Raw genomic sequence first — 21,217 nt, forward strand, 5'->3', positions numbered from 1 at the left:
TTTATTGATCCTTAAAACTAACATGTTCAAACTAAAAGCAAACAACTTCCATTTTGATTTCATGAAGAATAAATAAAAATGAACCTAAATCATAAACCTAAATCTTAAACCACACAAATTATTTAATTGTTGCTACTTTTCTCACATTGTTGCTACTATCCCCCCTGCCTGCCGCCCGTGCCGATGATGTCATTCTGTATTAACGGCGGTGTGGGCGGGGCTGTGACCGGCTGTAACGGACAGCTCCTCCCTTTGAACCAATAGCGCTTGGGCACAAGAAACAACAGCGCGATATAGCGCGTGTCCGTGGGAGGATCTAACGGCAGCGCTCCGTTCTCTACGGCCAGTTCACACACTGCGCCAAGCAAAAACGAAACCTTAATCGCTGTCTCACTGAAACTTCACTTTAATCAGAAGGTAAGACGTCCGTTCGATAGAACTGTGATTTTGTACGAGTTTTGTAAAGATATGTTGGGCGCACGGCTTGGCGCACACGCCACGGAGAAAAGTAGGTGTTGGCTTTAGAAAAGCGTCTTTTATTAATCATCAACAACTTGACGCGTTTTTCTATAAAGCTTAAAAACGCGCGCTCGTAGATTTGGACCGTGGGATCGCAAAGACGTCGCGGAAAGTTGTGGGGCGTTGCGATCGCCACCTGTTTTCACAGCCCGGATCGGTAGTGTTTGTTTGTTTTAGGCTAAGGCACTAGATTTATATGGATTTGGCTTAGGAGTGTGAGGTGGGACAACACCCCTGTTAAACGTCCCACAACGTTGTGTTTAGGTTATAAAGGTTGTAGATTTGTATATGTTACATTATAACCCGCTTATGTGGGTGTATACAGATGACTGTTCATTTGGAAAACTTGGAGATGAAAGACCCCACCTTGAAATAATCACAAGCAACTTTGAGCTCGTGTTTTTGAAGTCTCGCGGCAGCTTAGGCGTGTTCACGTTACATGTTTTCGCGCTGCTAATATACTTTATTTTTTACTGTATATTTTGGATTGGTAAAGATGTTAATGATTTGTTTAGAAAGGGAAATGTTTACCTGGTTGAGAACTTGTCAGACAGGAATGAACCAGGTGTTTGTGTTCGAAGCGGTTTATAGAAAAACCCTTCCCATATTTGGGGAAGGAAGAGGCCAAATTTCAGCAGGAATTTCCGATCTGCTATCTTTCATTTTTTTATGTTTATTTTCAGAATAATTAATGGCATGTTTGTTTTACATGCAGCAATGAGAAATGCAAATGTGTACATGAAAGTGAGCTGCAAGAAGCAAAAATTGTAACAAATCAAAAGATTAAATGTTTAGGTCTTCTCACACAGACGGTACAAAACATCATTTTAAGCCATCCTTGTGTAAGCAACTCACTAGGTTTCAAGACCCATTATACCTTTTGTTTTTGACCCCAGGGGAAGTAATAAACTCTCGACTGAACTGTGTGCTACTGTAATTTCATGTCAGTTTTAAATTTTTAATCTGACAAATGAGTCGGATGTGATATCCTGACTCAGGATAAGGCTGTCTAAAAGAGGACCAGCTTTGCCAGGGTTATTCTGCCACCTCAGCAGTGGCAGCATTGTGGGCTCCAAGCTACAACAGCCTGTTGTAAAGACGAGGTCGATATATGTGCTATTACAGCACAATGTCCAAAATCCAAATATGACAGTGAGGCATACCATTTTGATTCAGAAGCAGTCCTAAATGTTATTGGACACTTAGCAACTCAAATAACATAAATATAGAATGTCTATGCTAATAATTGCAAAAACAAACCAAAATAGTACTTAATGTTTTTTAAGATAATGTTCAAGTACACTGTTTTAAGTTTAAAAATGTAAACCTATAACGTTTGAGGAATCTTTCAATAAACTTGTATGTCTAAGCAATGCTTTTACGCAGATTAGTGAATTGCAATTTAGACATGGCTCAGAAAGTAACTATTTAGATCATATTTGCAACATCAGAGGTCAGCTGCAGTACACATCTGAATTCCCAATTGCCACCCCTGTGAGAAAGTAAACGGTTGCTCTTTCAATATAAGAGACAATATTCACACTGATTCACCCACCAAAAAATGAGTTTGTTGGGTCGGTATGCGTGATTCAAAAGGAGAGACGTCAATTGTGCGACCACTCACCTTCATCTGCCTTTCGTAAAACTTTCTGATGCATGCAGCAGGGTTACACACGCGACAGATCTGCTAAGCAATATGATAGGCATGTGAGGAGGGCAGTGTATCATCGTGCACCAAACGACTAAGAATAAAAACATTCTGACATTACGATGGGCTCCAGTGTTACGAGAGCGCTTTTCGCTTTACTTCCTGTTTTCTTCCAAACAACCGCATCCTAACGACAAAAGCATGCCCGGACTCGGATCGGTCAATGTACAGTGTGAGTGCATGCTTCTGGGGATGTAAGGAGGGGGACAATCACGCTAGGGCACGGTTCGATTGGGTTAGGTATAATATGAGTGCGCCCCAAGTAAAATCATTAAGACACAGACATACCATAAATACAGGTTCATGTCCAAACTAGAAGCTGCTATTTTTGCTTTTTCTCTGTTTGTCCAGTAGCTCAGAGATTTGTAAATTGAAATGTCACTGGTTGTGAATTTATATGAATGAATTTAAAAATAACTGTTTTATGTGATTGACCTTTATGATAGTGACCCAATCGTATAAAACGATGGTGGAAAGAGATGACCAGATGAGTCCTTAATTAGGACACCCTCTGTTCTTCTCTCTCCAGGAACAAGAACAAACATTGAAGTAGGTCAGATCCTTCTGCTGTATCTGTCCCTCTGGTTTGGAGAAATCTGTCTGTTCCATTTTAAGGTAAGGGATGGCATTGCTTGCCATTTTGCCATCTGAGTTTTGTAGACCTAAATGTTAAGATTCACTTTCTAAGTACATTAAACACCATCACAGCCTGATCAGATGTGTAGAGCAGCCATTCTTACTAGTTATACAGTGATGATGTTCAATTAGTTATAGGGGTTTTGTTAACTCAAACTAGCAATGGTGACTTGCACATTTCAGAAAAATACATTGGCAAATATATAAAATAAATATATACAACCTATATTTCATTTCCACACTACATGCAAAATAGAGTTCACTTTTCATGATAATGCAGGGCTGTGAATTTATGGTGCTGATGAAAATGAATAACTGAAGGCAACTGTGAGAGTAGAATGGCACTGATGTAAGAATTATTTATATGATGAGTTCAAATGCAATGCCACCTCTGCCAAAAATGAGATAATGATATCGATCACATATATGTTCACTACAAATCAGCTGGATCATGGCATCAGGCCATTCAAAAAGCATTGACAAAAGACAAAATGGATGAACGTTGGCTTTTTTTAGCCTATTATCTTTTTGCAGAAAGAGGGATATTGACTTTTTTAGAAGTGGAGATTTTTGCATGTACTTAGAGAGTTTTGCAGTGAAAGACAGTTATTTCATTTGAATTTATCAAATTTGACTAATGTCCTTTACATTGCCATTAATGTGAAGTTACTAAACCTGAACATAAGAGCCTGTTAAAATTTTTTATTTATAAGAAACATGTCAGACGTCCTTCATACACTTCATAACTTTTTTTTTTCTGAAAGTTTATAATTTTTATAATAATAATAATAATCATTTTTTGTTGACTGAGGGGTCGATTGGAATTGCCTTGTACATTTGAACTATCTACAACATCTAAAATAAAAAATACTCTATCAAACTTAACCAAATGTTTTTTTATTAAAGTTTAGTGAATTTGTTTGTGTGTGTATTTGCCTCTATGATGTGTGTTACGCTAAAAATGTTTCCTGTCTCGGTGTGATAAGGAAGGCAAACATCAGTGAGGCCTCAGGAGAGCCTTAAATTAGAGTTTAATCTCCTGTCCGCTTCTCTGTTCTGCTGTGTGGAGAATCCGATCTAAGGATCTGCTGCAAAACCGTTAGCCCGTTGTGTGTGGTTCAGAGTGAAGTCTGTTTGCTGTTGATCACCCTCAGGGTCAATGAATCCTGTTAGAAAAGTGTTGCTGTAGCAATCTGACAAGCTAAAACAATTGTCACTGTGATTGTGGTTTGGCAGGTGGTTTATATAGTTCCTTATCTGGCTTTCCACAAGACACACAAACACACAGTGTGTTGCATCTCACACTGGTGATGATAGACAGTTTGCAAAATGTCTTGCTTTACACACACATTGACGGTTGTAGAGTAATTAGTAAATGTTGTGGCTTATTTAAGGTTACTAATGACTAATGTGTTTGGAGTAAGGTAAATATATTGATTAAAATTACAGTTGCAGCCTCAATTACAGGGGTCTATTTGTGCTCATTTTTGTGCATTTCGGCAGTGTGTTTGGGCACCAAATGCAGTGGTGAATATGATATTTTAAAATGAATAAAAATTGACGTGTCCTTGACCTTTAGCCATCAAATGACTGTTAATTAACCAGTAATTGTGCAGCCATATTGATAAGTACATTTTTATTTTTAATACTCAAAAATTTTCTATTATTCAAGCGATTACATTTATAGTGCATCCAGTTAAGGCCCGGGTATAGTTTCTTTACTCACAGCTTTTAAATGTATACTCAACCATGTATACATGCAAATTTGTACTGCAAACGTTCAACACATGCGGTACAAATGGCCTCAACTGATTAAAATGATTACTCTACCAGGCCGACAGGACAACAATGATTCACGTCATTTACAGGACATTCACAAATTTAGGACAAAGGACAGTAGCAGTCTAGTGGATCCACCTTTGCAAACAGAGATGGACGGTATTGGATTTTTATTTTATTTTTGGGGCTAGTCCATTTTCAACAGAAGACACATGGAAAGTGGCAAAAGGCTGGTGGTTTCACAGGAGAAGGCGGTCCGCACCCAAAATCCTGCCGCTTCCGCATGTGCTGCTGAAGATAAAAATATTATATAAAACGCTCTACAAAACATTTCACTACACTTGAAAAGCAACCTGATTATCGTCCACACTTCTAGCTGACATAAGCACTCCTTACAAATGTGTAAGCCGACGTGCATAACCAACACATCTTTATATCGGCATCATATCCATATCTGGCCGATAAATCACGTAAGCCATTATTGGGCCATAATATTGCCGTGCCGATAATATTGTGCATCGCTAACTGCAAATAAAGTAAAAAAAAAAACTAAAAACATGAATCAAACATAAAGGAAATGCTTTGCTATATGGGTGCAGTTTTTTAGTGGTCATTTAACACTCATAAGCCCTGATTTTCCTGTATGCGTTAAAGTTCCGCGGGGGTACAAATGACCCCAGAAATTAAAAGTGATTACAAAAATATATCATTTTTTTGTTTACTTCCCATCTATACATTAATGCTGTGTTTTAGGGGATATGAAGTACTTCTTACAGATTTACCACTAAATTCCTCAACTACACCATTAGATTGCCTGTAAAATATCAATGAAAAATTACATAAATTATGATTTAAATTGTTTTTAGATATTGATCTAGATGTTATGTGTTGGATTTGGCCATCAGGTGTTAAAAGAATTACAGTTTAGAAAATAAATCATTAGTGATGCACCGAAATGAAAATTCTTGGCCGAAACCGAAAAAAGGAGGCCAAGGCCGAAAAACCGAAACCGAAACACCGAAATAAATTATTATGCCAATTATTAGTACAATTGCATTTATGGCCATCACTGTGTACTAACTTTACTAGGGGTGTGTGACGAATAAAAAAAACTCACAGTTCGGATCACATTACAGTTTTTGGGGCACAGATCAGATTATTTTTCGGATCAGCAAAAAGCAGGTGGGAAAAATCTAATAAACAATAAAGAAATTGCAAACATTTATAAAAGAGAACAAAGTTGTACATTAATAAGGTCTGAAATTAGCATTAGGTACAGAAATCAAATTAAATGAATCATAACACAATCAATTAAATATATTATTATTTTTTAGAGCTATTTGTCTCTTTGTCATGGGTTGTTTGATATCATTAATGACACAGACTTAAGTAGGTTAATCTGACTGTAATCTATACATACTCTTAAGACATAAACAAATGTTTTTATTAGAAAATAAGAATTTTGTTTATATGTGCCCTGTCAATAACAGCGAGATTTTATGTTTGCTTGTTTTTTTTTTAAACGCCTTTCTCTCTTATGTGCACTACCGAGGGCACTTAAACGCATGCACATACAGAGACCGACAGTGAATCCCAAACAGCGCAACAGTCGCTCCACATAAAAACGTTACGTTGTGTTTCATTGCTTTATTCGCCAAATGTATGTTAATGGATTACAGTATGAGACACATTAGCGCGACTCTCTCTAAAGTTTACACATCAAGACAGCTTAATCTTTGCAGACGCGTGCAAACAGCTCGACCGTGAGTGAAACCTGCTTGAGCACGAAGGGGAGGGGTGCGGTTGACATTCATTTTCGGTTTACATTTTCGGTTGGATTTTTTATTTCGGCCCGAAACCGATAATGCCATTTTCGGCCGAAATTTCGGTGCACCCCTATAAATCATGTTGACAAGAAGATGCCCATAGAGACCCATTCATTTCACTGGAAGTGGCCAACTGCTCACATCACTACTTTAGTGATACATTTTATGAATTTATGTATGTATAAACATTAGAAAGGAGATTAAAAATAAATATTATTTCAAGTAGTATAAGTTTTTGCGGTTTTTGATGCATTTTCAAATGTTTCTGACTTTGTCTTTCTGCGTTTCTGTGTCTTTATGTGTGTGTAAGTGTTATTCTATCTTTGTGTGTGTGTGTGTGTGTGTGTGTGTGTGTGAGCATTAGAGCCCACAACTATCTTTGTTCTGCATCTATGGAAGGTTTTATTTTGCCAAATTCTATAAAATGCTCTCTGTGGCATACCTTTGTATATTTGTGTGTGTCTGTGTGTGATTGAGCATGTCTTTTCTACATTGCATTTGTGCTCTAGTACCAGGCCTTTTGTGTGGATATTTTCAGATTTTTTTCTTCATGCATTGATTTTTTTTTGACAAAAAGAAAGAAAAATTAAAATATTTTTGCATTTCCCATGTATTTCAATTGGGGTTCTTTTTTTAAGGGTACATTTAAGTAAAATTTTTACACCTCGTTAGAACGATCAAATCAAGCCCAGTTTTTTATATGAATATTGACAGGTAGTCTGGAAAAGTCACAAGATCTTATTCCACTGAGATGAAGAGAACCATGTTTTTTAACTAAAGAAAAGTGGCTTGGTGATAAGATTGACCCCAAAGGTCTTATTATGGTTAAATAAAAATAAATTAATATTGGATGTTTCCTTGTGTAAAGTCCAATTCACACTGATCCAACAGATGCCAACAAACGCCTTGTGTAGTACTTTGGCCCTTATCACTCCCGAGATCTGGCACAACCCTACTGTTAGCTTTATCCAGGCAGATTGTTTACACTCTAAAGGGAGAATTACATAAAAATGGCTGCCTTACAGTTGGTCTTTGCACATTACATATAGAAATAGGAATGTATTTTACATTTATTAGGAAAAAATTACATTGCATCACCTTTATTGTAAAATAGATTGAACAGAAACTTCAGAGTAGCTTTTATCCTGACACAGTAGCAATCACTTTCTACACGGATATTCTCAATGGTGTTATAATGGCTGAAATATTCATAACTTGCCCAGCATGTATTTAGATCCGGAACCATAGTGCATTTCGCATAGTCCACACCTCTGCACAGCTTTCATCTACTGACCTCAGAACAGTTTTTCAGCTATTGTAGGTTAGCTGTAACACTCTAAATTCTGCTTGGTTTTTAACCCAATGCTGGGTAAATGTTGGATAGAACACATGTTGGGTTATAAATAAACCTATGCTGGGTTGTTTTAACCCAACCATGAGTTGAAACAGTGCAGAACTGCATTGAAACAACCCATAGGTTTATTTATTAACCCAACATGTGTCTGTCTAATATTCGGTTGAAAATAGTCCAGCAGAATGTAGAGTGAAGGTTGTACTGGATGATCCCAGATCAGCATTAATATCAACCTAGTTGAGGTTTACCATATGATCTCGTCTTTAATTATTGGAGCCAGCAGTAAAAACAACAGGCCATGGGCTATGTGTGTTTGATTAGCTGTGTGTATTTAAATTTCCATGACTTTTACAGGTCATTGTGAGCCAGTTTATTTCCTATAATAAATTGTATATTTGCTTATTATCTTTCCAGTCACAGTTCCAGTCACGTCTTTTAGTTTTGATGTGTGCTCATTGCTTTGTAAGATAATGTTACAGAGAGTAACCACGGTGTGTTTTCCTTTTGCATCTTGTGCATTGTGAGGTCCTTTTTTGCAATACTTGTTACAGTAGAAGTAGAAGAGATTCCCACTTTCTTTTTCAGTTACAAAGGGTAGGATAACATGCAAAGGTTTTGTAGATTTATGATAGCACTTTTCTTTTAAATGAAAGGCTGAATAGTGAGACAGTTTCTACTACATTAGTCACTTTGTTTCACTAAGCCACACATGGCAGTCTTTTGCTTGTAATAGAGCTGCAGGGGTGACACATTTTTATAGACATTTTGTACCACTTCCAGTTCCAACTCTCTTCCTCAGATTATGTCCTTAACAGGGAACGTGTTTTTAAATGTTTTAATAAAGTTTGAGTTGTCAAAAGCTTGGTGGTGATGACATTGAAGTTGAGAGGCCCGGGTGTCATCCCTCAAATACATCATCACTGCGGCACTCAATACTACTATGAAACTTTTCCAGACTGACGGTGAATATCTTTGTCTGTATGTGTTAGTGTAGATTGTGTAGCTCTGGATGGTGTATCTCCTCCTGTGTACTAGAGGATCACAGGAGGAGATACGTCGCCTTATCTAAAAGTGGTTTGATGGTTCAATCAAAACGTAAGCGAGAAAAAGATAAGAAAGTTCTGGAGAAGAAGTTTGTGGAGAAACTTTTAATCAGCAGGCATGCGGTTGACCTCCTCACAGGATAGAAGATTAATCTGCTGCACACATCAGCAAAAATCTTTGAAAGTCTTTGTGCTGGTAGATTTCGGCTTTGTCTTCGATTTATTTTGGCTGATGTAAAACCGTCCTGGCTTGGTGAAATCGTTCCTGTATAGTAAATAAAGAGTCATCATTTTATTAGCCCTATGTCATTTTAAACCTCCTGGATATTATCGATATCATCAGTATTCGGAGGATCTAAAAGTGTATTGTATTGAAATGAATGGGCACTGAGGTTGTCCATTAGTAACATTCCAACTGTGCGTTCACACCACTGTCAACATGAGTGTCAAAGTGTAGTCATTAATTTTCACTGTCTTGGACAGTGTGAGCGTCGAGAAAAGTTTAAATCAGCTCTAATTTATGGTAATGAGTCAAATAGTTAAAATATGTTCAACTTTGGGAGAAATTCTCAGCTTTTCAATGTCACTTCTCACTCGGCCGCCCAATCACAGTTGAGGAGGGGTGGGACAAATATCACAACAATCAACCGGCGCATCATTCAACAACTGATCAACAAAGCAGGAGTATCAAAGCACTCAGCTGGTGTCCATCTGGCGTTTTCAGACATGTTTAAATGCTTTGATGTACACCAAAACACTCTCAGAGGTTTGGGGCAGCATAAGGAAGCATTAATAATGAATGCATTTTTATTTTTAAGTAAACTGTCCCTTTAAGGGCCATTCAGATCAAGTCAAACATGGATAAGTAGTGCCTACTGCAGTTGGATTGGTGTGTCTCTGTGTGTGCTTGCCTGAACCCCTTGATAATCTCTATAGATCATTACTGTGCGATTTAGTTGTGAATTGATGGCTCTTATGAAAAAAATGCTTATAGCCCATTTAATGTTTCTATATCTGCTCCTGCGGGTTTCAGTATATGGATGCTCCTGTCTGATTTTCTGATGAGTGTTTCATCTTCTTTACTTTTTACTGAGGGATGTTGTAGGTCAGATTCTCTTTGGAATACAAATCTTGCTGACGTCTAAGTTGGTGGTCAGCAGATGTACCTCAATATATTATAAATTATATTACGCAGTTTACAATTGGTGACATTGGTCTTGGTGAGCTGATCACAAGTGGAAAGCACTAAAGACAAGTGTAAATATCATATGGAATCTTGAATTTTTTTTTTTTTATTTAGTCCTGTCACTTAAATACTATTTGGTGGCATGAGATGCACACGGTCTTGTGTTATTAAAAAATGACTTAAACTAATAGTAGCACTTGCACCTGATGTCCAATTCTATTTATTTATTATTATTATTATTATTATTATTAATGGATAAATGTGTCATTATTCATGTAATATAATAATAACACACAAAACTGTCAGCTGACTTAATGATGCACTGGAAAAATCTAATGTGCACTGCATTGTCACAAAATATGGATTCTAGTTTATGCAATCGGATCACAAGTTGCCAATCTGTCCCGGATGACCACTTGTCATATCAGGTGTAAACTGGGAAATAGACATCAGGGGAGGTCTGAGCCTTCAGGCAGAGATACAATGCAGCAGAACGTTTACATCACTGCTTCCCGTCCTCAGAAGCAGTTCCTGCTGCGGGCATCATATATTCGCATCATCTTCCAGACACGCTCTCGCCCATTTTCACCCATTACATTCTGGCTAGTGGGCATCACTGTATGCGTGCGTGTATGTATGCCTGTGTGTATAAATCTCTATATACCTCTTAAATTATGTTCATGTTTTGCACACAAAAAAATAAGTTAAAAAAAGAAATAATCAATTTATCAACTGAAATGAATCTGAATTACCTGTAACAGTCCCTAGTTCAAAGAAGTGATGGTAAAATAGCTGTGCCTCATACAACCTGATATGTCACATAACACATTTAAGTCATAAACAATGTACGATATGCATTATTTAATGCCGGCAGCATAATAATTTATTTGTCTATTGCAAATAATTGGGCAATGTGTCTCAGCCCTGAAAGAGCCATCAAGGTCAATTTAAAGCATTTGAAGTATCAGCAGGTCCAGTTGCCACACCCCTGAAATGTCTTCTGGGATCAGTTTAGTAAGCTGTGGGTGTGTATGTGTCATTTTTATGGTGGGCTTGGAGAGAAGAATGCTGTCATGATGGACAAGTTTTCCGCAATCCCTTCTGGAAATCTTCAAAACTGAACTATTAAGACCCCTCATGAATCCAATTTAAATCTCTTTCATTTTCCATATCTAGGCTGTATCCAGCTATTACAGATTCTTATCAATCATAATGAAACCCATTTTCTCTTGTTTTCCTCAAAAAACAAAAAATAATTAATTAATAATGCTTTGATTTTGTGTTTAAAGGGATTGTTCGGCCAAAAATGATATTAAACCCATGATTTACTCACCCCGAAGCTGTCCGAGATGCATATGTCCATCATTTTTCAGACGATGACATTTTCAGTTATTTTAGAAAATGTTTTAGATCTTTCAGTTAATCAAATGTAAAGTTATGGGTCCACAACCTTCAAGTCCACAAAATGTGCATCCATCCTTCACCAAATAAATCCAAACGGCTCCACGATGATAAACAAAGGCCTTCTGAGGGTAATCCGCGCAGTTTCGTTGTAGAAATATCCACATTTAAAACTTTATAAACGAAAAATAACTCGCATCCGGTAATGCCGCCATCTTAGTCGCGTCCGCATGTAAGAACAGAGCTTTACGCAGCATACGGAGGTTTCTCTGCTGCTGCTCTGTGCCCCCGCCCTCCGAATTTGTCATACGTCACTAAGAAAAGTGCGTACACTACGCTAATACTCTCTCCTGAACACAGAGGAGTCTAAGATGGCGGCGCTACCGGAAGGTAGTTATTTTTGTTTATAAAGTTTTAAATATGGATATTTCTACAACAGCACCACGTGGATTTCTCAGAAGACCTTTATTTATCATCCTGGAGCCGTTTGGATTTATTTTGTGAAGGATGGATGCACATTTTTTGGACTTAAAGGTCGTGGACCCCGTAACTTCACATTTAATTAACTGAAAGATCTAAAACATTTTCTAAAATAACTGAAAATGTGTTTGTCTGAAAAACGATGGACAACTTGGGGGTGAGTAAATCATGGGTTTAATATCATTTTTGGCCGAACTATTCCTTTACTCCGCTTTCTTGGTTAGGTTCTTTGAATGAACAAAATCTAATTGTGTGGATGCTTGATGCCTTGGCTTGTCTTTGCTGGAAGGTTTATCTACCCAAATACAATACGATTTACAAATGGACCTATGTAGGAAATAAGTTATGTTAGCTGAGTTGGACTGGCCTGGCTGTTATACGCACTACATGAGCTGAGTTGTTGTTCGGTTTGGATAGTGTGGGTAGTTGGCACACCCCAAGGCTGCAGTTTCAGTGTTTTTTAGAGTTGTCTTGTGAACAGGAAGGGAGTTGTTGGGATGGGAAGTGAGTTTTTCTTCCTGCAACCAGAGGTTGAAGTGTAGTCAGAGAGGGACTAATGATGTTGGGAAATTCCCAGCATGCCATGTTGCCGATAACGGCAACTGCTGAAAATATAAACAGTTTTGACCTTACAAATTTTTAAACCTCGCCGAAATGTGACCTCATCTCTTTTTAGTCCATCTTTTCTTTCCAATAATGAATATTTGGAATTCTCTAAAGTCAGTAGTGTTCAGATCTGTATAGGGTGTGTTTGAGGAGCTTGTAAGACTGTGGTAGAAAAGATTTAATGCATGTGAGAAACTAGGCGGTCGTCACCAAGAACATATTTCTCTCTTCAGGGACGCACATCCAAGAATAGCCCTGACCTGTTTCAGTTATTTTCTCTCTCTCAGAATGTGTCCTGTGTTTTTGAGCTTAAATTTGTGAATGTGTCAACTGGAGACAATTTTCTTTGCTCATCTATCCTAATGTAACCAAATGTATCTTTGTGAAACTTTACATTGTTACCCAACCAGTTGAGAACGGAACTGAAAGAGTTTACATTTGCAGTCTACCATGTAGCCACTAGCCAATCAAAAGAAAAGTGAAGTTCACATCTATTTACATTTCTTTAAGTATCATGGTATAAAAGTATTAGTCATTTTCTTAAAAAAATCCAGATAATTTACTCACCACCATGTCATCCAAACTGTTGATGTCTTTCTTTGTTCAGTCGAGAAGAAATTATGTTTTTTGAGGAAAACATTCCAGGACTTTTCTAATTTAAATAGACTTTAATGGACCCCAACACTTAACTGTTTTAATGCAGTTTAAAATTTTAGTTTCAAAGGACTCTAAACGATCTTAAACGTGGCATAAGGGTCTTATGTAGCGAAACGATTGCCATTTTTGGCAAGAAAAAAAGCCACAACTTTTAAACCTCAACATCTCGTCTTCCTCTGGTCCTGTGACGCGCCAGCACGACCTCACATACATATTACGTCATTATGTCATCCGTGACCTTTTAACGTTTTGAAACTACGCCCCAGTGTTTACAAGTGTGGAGAAAGAGGACCGTTTCGACGTTGTTGTATGTCAAATGATAATAATTAATGTCTTTGTGTCAGTTTATTGTTTAAAATGGTCTGCAAATTTGTGTTTCATATATGTAACACGTGACCTTTCGACGTCACTACGCAATTACGTGAGGTCGTGCTGGCTCGTCACAAAGCCGGAGAAAGAAGAGAAGTTGTGGTTTAAAAGTGCATATTTTCTATTTTTCTTGCCAAATATGACAATCGTTTCGCTAGATAAGACCCTTATGCCACGTTTGGGATCGTTTAGATTCCTTTGAAACTGCATTTTTAAACTGGATTAAAACTGTTAAGCTTTGGGGTCCATTAAAGTCCATTAAAATTAGGAAAACATTCCAGGATTTTTCTCAAAAACATAGTTTCTTCTCAACTGAACAAAGAAAGACATCAACAGTTTGGATGACATGGTGAGGGAATTATATGGACTTTTTTTTTTTTTAAGAAAATTGACTAATCCTTTAAAAACAAACTACTTTCTTTGTTCAAAACCTTGTCAGATTGAGTGAGGAGGATTACATGTTCAAGTTTTGACATACATGATTTAGAAAATCGTTCGTTGAGCCAGTGGTTTTCAAACTGATTGCTAGGGGGGACAGAGTTTTGACATTTTATAATATATATGAATTTATTATAAATTCTTTGTAATTAAACCTCAGAAAATAAGGGCACTAACCAACAGCACTACATTGTAGAATTTATTGTTTTGTTTAATTAAAATTATAAGTTTGAGATTGTTTATGACATTAATTTTCTTTGGGAGGGGACTGCAAAGGGATGCCCCCACACAAGGGGTATTAGTATTAGTTATTCAGGTTTAGTTTCTATCAGCTTTCTGTTGTATGGCTACTTGTATAGCAGCTGTGCTGTACTATATACGTGTGTCCTCCTGCCTAAATGAGGACAACAGGTCAGATTGGCCCATTTAAAGAAAACCGTGACGGAGAGTCTGTGTTCTAGTGTTGACATTTTAGGGCCATTATTTCCTTGTTTCTTCATCAAATTGCGGCGAAAGGGCGAGGCAGGAAAATGTCTGTCTTCTGTATTTTTCCATACTTTTTCACACGCTCCCTGTTTTTGTCTGTCCGTGTGGATGCGACTCAAATAACTGCTCCCAAATAAGGCTTAGAACAAAATGTGCTCTTTCTTTCCAGAGTACTGTTTATTTAATAGGTCATTTATGTCCTTCATCAGCACTTTGGCTCTGTGATTCTTTATAAATGCAGGATTAATTATACACTATACTACTCTCTCAGACTGCAAAAGCTCATTTATGAGTTTTTATGATTTTTTGACTTTATGTTTCTCCCGCTTTCTCTAGTGATGGCAGCTATCCGTAAGAAGCTGGTGATTGTGGGAGATGGAGCCTGTGGGAAAACATGTCTGCTGATTGTGTTCAGTAAAGATCAGTTCCCTGAGGTCTATGTGCCAACAGTGTTTGAAAACTACATTGCTGACATCGAAGTGGATGGCAAACAGGTCAGTTTGCCTACAGTAGTGTGAAGACTTTTTTAAGATGTCAAATAAATATTTGGTATCCCCAGAGTATGTATGTGAAGTTTTTAATCTCAAAATATCACACAATTTATTTATCATTTATTATAACATGTTAAAATTGCCACTTTGTAGGTGTGAGCAAAAATGTGCCATTTTTGGGTGTGTCCTTTTAAATGCAAATGAGCTGATCTCTGCACTAAATGGCAGTGCCGTGGTCGGATAGTGCAGATTAACAGGCGATATTATCCCTTTCTGACATCACAAGGGGAGAACATTTTCAATGACCTATTTTTTTCACATGCTTGCAGAGTGAATTGTTTACCAAAACTAAGTTACTAGGTTGATAGAAGCATTAGGGACCCATTCATAGCACTTAAACATGGAAAAAGTCAGATTTTCATGATGTGTCCCCTTTAAAGAGAGACACAGAGAGGGAGCTCTACTGGTCTGACCACACTTCATATCAGGAAATGGATGTTTGTTCCAGTATCCTGTTTGGGATGATCTTGCTGCCCTCTATTTGAAAGCAACTCACAAAATTGCAGTAAATCTGTGGGTTAAAGATGATTTATCTTCTAAGTGATCATCAAAGACTGCTGGTGCAATGCGGAGTGCAGTTATCTCTAAAATAGCCACAGGTTTATAATAGCCACTCAAAGGCCAGAGAAATACCTTCAGTGTTCAATGTCTCGCTCTCTCTCTCTCGCTCTCTCTCCAGGTGGAGCTGGCTCTTTGGGATACAGCTGGTCAGGAAGACTATGACCGGTTGAGGCCATTGTCATATCCAGACACAGATGTTATTCTCATGTGTTTTTCTATAGACAGTCCAGATAGTTTAGGTATGGCTGTGGGAACATTACATACACACATACACATACTGCACACATCAAACATAACAAAGGAAAACCTTGCATAACAGCAAATGAAAAACAGAAGTAAATAATAAAACAAAACAAATTTCTATATAATACAATGCACACATCGTCCTGATGCTGTACTGATGTAAATTCTGTCCTTGTCTCTCGCAGAGAATATTCCAGAGAAGTGGACACCAGAGGTAAAACATTTTTGTCCCAACGTTCCCATCATCCTTGTGGGCAATAAAAAGGACCTGCGAAATGATGAACACACACGCAGGGAGCTGATGAAGATGAAACAGGTGTGGCCATTGTGTAATAGTGCGTGTGTAATGTCTCAGCAACTTTACTTTGGTAGGAACAGCAGAGAAAGCTTTAAATAAAAAGTAAAATCTTGCAAGGAGTTTTCAATAACATTCTGATTTCTAAGCAGTTAAAATAAATGACTCAAGTTTTTAAGTTCCTCTGTCTTTTCTAGAGCCACTTTAGTTCTTATTTAGGATTTTGTATAGTATAGTTTTGGGTTCCTTAAACAGGACACTTGAGTCACTTCCTATTTGAGAGCTATAAATGAAAATGGAAATGCAGATGTTTCCTGTGAGGATTGAACTGGCCCCAGGAGTTGCATCATACTGAAGGGTATCTGTATACATGGATAAATTAGAAGATAGATGCAACTTTATTGTAATTGCATAGTAAAGGTACACAGCAACGAAATGTTGTTTAGCATCTACTAGAAGTGCAAATAGTATGAATGTGCAAATTGGCCAGTGCAATAAAATATGAAAAATATATGTGTAAATATGTACAATGAATAATAAATAAATAGCAGGCTATGGCAAGAGAGTATGTAAATGTTATAGATTATGTATGTAGAGACTATGGGGCAGTTTCCAGGATAGGGTTAGGTTAATCCAGAACTAGGCGGCGGCCTTAGTTATTTTTTTTAGGACATTTTAAGTAGATTTTCAAATAAACCTCACAAAAACAATACCGCTGTGCATTTTGCGACAAAACAATGTCACTGATACATGTTAAAATATGTCAGGGCAAGCGGTTTTGAAATTAAAGCAGCTCAAACATGCATTTTAGCCTGGGACTAGGATAAGCCCTGTCCGGGAAACTGCCCCTATATGTATATAAATAAAAAAACTACGTAGAAGGATTAAATACTAGGGATGCACCGATAGGATTTTTTTGGGCCGATACCGATTAAAACAGACAACTTCTGGCCGATGCCGATACCGATATTGAACACTTGTATACAATACTATACAGTTGGTCTATTAGCTAGTTTATTTCTGCATCAAATTATTTTTAGTGAACATGGATTAGATCTGATTAACATTCAACTGACCAACATATAGATGCACAAATTAAGCTAAAACAAATATAATAAGACAGCATGACAACCTTCAAAGGTGGTTTTTGCTATTCAGCATTTATTTTATTAACAACATTAACTAATTGTTTGCATATAATGGATTTCTTTATGCAGTTAATAAATAAACAATCTGTATCGGCCTTTCTCGTGCTATTGCCGATATGCCGATGGTTTCAAATTCATCAAAAATCAGCCGATAAATATCGGCGGCCGATACATCAGTGCATCATTATTAAATACAGAATATGTACAAGGAAGCATGTGCAGCAGTGTTCAATAATGAGCAGGGTTCCCACAGGTCTTTGAAATCCATCAAAGTTTGTGAATTTGGGGGAAAAAATGTTAAGACCCTGGGAAGTTTTAAAAAATTTACATATAGATACAGGTCATTGAAAGTGCTTGAATCTATTTTATGTAAGAAGTTTTCTGGAAAAAAATCCATATTATTCCATGTGTAGTGTAGAATAATATCATAAAAATTCTAGATTTTTTTTAATTTAATATTTTTCATATCTTCTGTATGCAAATGTTGATTCATACCAAAATTCTTTTTGCATAGTTGTGTTTGACACATGAAAACGTCTCGGGTTACGTATGTAACTGTTGTTCCCTGAGAAAGGAACGAGATGCTGCGTCTCCCTTGCCATACTTCCTGCGTCCCTGCCGTCATTGGCAATATTTCAGATAGCGATATACTTCCTTCCTCCCACGTCACCCTGTTTTTTTTTTTGTTAAGCCTCACCATTGGTTGAATTTAATATACACGTTCAGACGCACTTACCCTTGGAGGCGTCCCCATAGTGTCACCGCAGTGACGCAGTGCGAGTTCCCTCGAAAGGGAACTGTAACAATGTATCTTTAAAGGTAACACAATGTAACCTTGCTCTCACTTGAAATGTGTCCCCACATTTAGTCCTCGAATTTGAGGTTATTAGACCTAGAAAGTCCTTGAACGGTCATTGAATTTGAAGTTAACTAAGGTGTGGGAACCCTGAATGAGGTAGTAACGCAAGTACAGATACGCAAGTTTAGAGACTGGGGCATATTGTACATTACAGTATAATACAGATTATAATGTCATTGTAATGATATAGAGAAGGAAGAGGGACAGAAGCTGATTATTTTTTTTATAGTGGTGTACTATGGTGATGCAACTTAAGCTTATTTTATTAATCGCTGGTCAAATGATTGTCCAAACCAATGCGTTAGGATGAACATGCCGGGGCTAGAGGTGTTAGATCTCCATTTAAGGTAGCCAGTCATTGCTGTAGACAGCAGTGTCGCAAGTGTCCAGGAATTCTTATTGTATTGAATCCTTGATTTTATCTCAACAGGAATGCAACAGATTGTAGGTCATGTGACTGATTCAGCATGCTACAGAACATACTAAGAGAGGGACTGTACTGGATAATGTTTTGTTTAAAATAGCATGCAGTCTGTAGTACCTAGTGTAGTGTAGTAGTCTGTTGCAGTGTGGTAGAATGGGTATTTTACTGTCTTTGTTTGCTTTCTGTCCTGCAAGTTAGTGCTTGTATTTGTATTCGATTTTTGTGTATTTGTTTTGCTATCTGCTTGCATAATGTCAGTACATAAAGGAGCAGGCAGGGCTTAAAGGGATAGTTCACCCCAAAATAAGCACCTTTTCAAGATTTTCCAAACATGTACTGTATACATTTTTTAAGTATGAAATAGCATAAATGTTTTTCTGAAAACTTAGCATGTCTGTTACAAAGCAGATCTGGGGCACCATTCACTTCCATAGTAAAATTCATCCTATTTTAGGTTTTGAGGGTGAGTAGATGATGACAGAAATTTAATTTTTAGGTTAACTATACCTTTAAATTTGAATGTATCTGATTTTAAGGTTTATTTATGAAAAGAAGACTGTAGCAGGAAATGTAAAAGTGAACGATGTTCTTACATGTTTAAACTATTGTGTAATGTTTGTTTGAATAACATGGTTGTTTTGTAGGCTTAACAGCTGACAGACATTGAGATCCTTTTGTATGACAAGAACATAAAGTATATCTGCTGTTCAAAACCCTCCACTAAATGCAATGTTTTTGTTTTATTACAAACATGGTCTGTGTCTATTTAACAAGGGATGTAGTTACAGCATTTTCTTCTAATATACTTTCCCAACGTGTTCCTCAGACCTGCAGTATTCCTTTTCTTCTTCAGTCTTGTTTACATACTCTGGACTGAAGCTCTGTGTATGTTCATGTTTGTTTCAGGAACCTGTGAAACCAGAGGAGGGGCGTGACATGGCAAACAGGATCAGCGCATTTGGATATCTGGAGTGTTCGGCTAAAACTAAGGAAGGTGTGCGGGAGGTGTTCGAAATGGCCACCAGGGCGGCGCTGCAGGTCCGCAAGCGCAAGAAGAGGGGAGGATGTCTGCTCCTGTAAGCCACACACTGAAACGCACACAACTCCGTCTACCTTCCAACAACTGACAACTGAGACCCAAGGAGAAACCTTTATACAGCCGTCCCCCTTGTCGTACCGTTCATCACATTTTACACAACTGGGGTGTGGATGACAGGAAAATATTTATAGAGAAACCGAAGTGTGTGTTAATACCCAATACCTCTCCACTTTGTCATTTTTTTTCTGTCTCGTTTTTTTCCTTTTCACCAGCAAATCCTTTTCTCTTCTCTGCGAGAAAGACTGACTGATTAATTTTGTATGTGTACATAAATCTTCTGTTTCTCTCTGTTCTGGTTTACAGTTAATCTGTGCCTCTGTATATGATAAGTTAAAAAATTCTGACATATTTGGAACAAAAAATACATTTATCATTCATTTAAACCATCATTCAGTGTTTGTGAATGCTGATTTTGGGTCCGTGTCCAACAGGAGCTTTGGTTTCAGAAACAAAGCATGAAGAAAAAGCTGATGTGTACTGTACTGTAGTGAAAGGGTTTACTGGATCCTAAATGAATTAACATGAAGTGTTGACTGAATCAGGTCTGTGTGTGTGTTGAAGACATAATCCATTTTGGCTCTGTCTCTGATACTGTGTGATATAAGAAGTGTATCAGTAGTGTTATCAAGTCAAGGAAAATCAATCTTAACTTGAGATTGAAAAAAGATGAGTACTTTGACCCAAGAGTTTTATTGTTGGTCTCTGCCCTCTCACTCAGAAATTCTCTCAAATATTTCTATCATTTGAATGGTGATACATCTGACAGTCTTTGATAAGTTACAGCAAAAAATCAAATATTGAAGGTCTTAGGATCAAAAATAATAACTTTATTAAGGGCAAAAATGATCCAGAAACATTTTTACATGTCCATTTAGAACCCTAGGATTTGTCCTTTGAATTTAAATGGTCTATTTTTGTCCTATTTGGAAGGGTCATATTGAGCTCTGCTCTGATTGGCTCTGCTCTGAGGCTCATGCCTGTAGCTTACATTAGTAAACAGACTTTATGTGTCCCAGACAGGGATTAGACTAGTCCTAGACTAAAATAAATGTAAGAGCTGTCCAAACTAAAAACAACTTGCGCTGACATACCTTAAAACACATCAGTGCCATTTGTTTTGCCTCAAAATGCACACAAGCAATGTTTTAAGTAAGGCATGCTTTGTTAAAACTAGTTTTATTTCCTTATAAAAGGGTTAGTGCCAATCCTTGATTCTGATTGGTCAAAAGCTGTGCTTTATTCAGAATAAAACACGGCTAAGACCGCTTCACCCAACGGTTCTATTTATCACTGCGCCCTTAGCAACCACTCACGATACAGGACAGCCTCTGGTACCTTATTGCTTACTTATTAAACTGAGGCCTAGTCCTAGCTCTGTCCGGGAAACCACCCCTATATGTTTGAGGCTGTATCAGACGAAAATACAGATTTGAGGAACAACTTAATATTTGGAGATTGTTAATGGACGTTTCAGAGTGTAAGTTTGTGTTTTTTTTCCAGTATGCACCTGCAAAACGTAACTGTAAAGTCAATAGTAGTAGAACTTCAG

The 21,217-nt window shown here is 37.4% G+C and overlaps 2 protein-coding genes across 3 annotated transcripts in view; one reads left to right on the forward strand and one right to left on the reverse strand.

Annotated features, from left to right (window-relative positions):
* Positions 1 to 21,217, reverse strand: part of LOC135729456 (putative helicase mov-10-B.2) — a 167,785-nt gene that overhangs the window by 108,620 nt on the left and 37,948 nt on the right. The window lies entirely within an intron of this gene.
* On the forward strand, positions 268 to 20,057 carry rhocb (ras homolog family member Cb). 2 transcript variants are annotated; one of them, XM_065247140.1, is made up of 6 exons: positions 268 to 417; positions 2,757 to 2,842; positions 14,825 to 14,982; positions 15,719 to 15,839; positions 16,029 to 16,159; positions 19,476 to 20,057. In XM_065247140.1, the coding sequence occupies exons 3-6, from the start codon at positions 14,827 to 14,829 to the stop codon at positions 19,647 to 19,649; spliced, it is 582 nt and encodes a 193-aa protein (XP_065103212.1). In that variant the 5' UTR covers positions 268 to 417; positions 2,757 to 2,842; positions 14,825 to 14,826; the 3' UTR covers positions 19,650 to 20,057. The 2 variants fall into 2 exon arrangements, with proteins under 2 accessions (XP_065103212.1, XP_065103213.1); XM_065247141.1 differs by lacking the exon at positions 2,757 to 2,842.

The sequence above is a fragment of the Paramisgurnus dabryanus genome, chromosome 11 (assembly GCF_030506205.2).
Source record: "Paramisgurnus dabryanus chromosome 11, PD_genome_1.1, whole genome shotgun sequence".
NCBI lineage: Eukaryota > Metazoa > Chordata > Actinopteri > Cypriniformes > Cobitidae > Paramisgurnus > Paramisgurnus dabryanus.

Excerpts from the sequence above, each read along its gene's own strand:
- rhocb (XM_065247140.1), top strand. The coding sequence starts at position 14,827 with ATGGCAGCTATCCGTAAGAAGCTGGTGATTGTGGGAGATGGAGCCTGT. Across the intron at positions 15,840-16,028 it reads AGACAGTCCAGATAGTTTAG|AGAATATTCCAGAGAAGTGG; the intron begins GTATGGCTGTGG and ends TGTCTCTCGCAG. Across the intron at positions 16,160-19,475 it reads AGCTGATGAAGATGAAACAG|GAACCTGTGAAACCAGAGGA; the intron begins GTGTGGCCATTG and ends TGTTTGTTTCAG.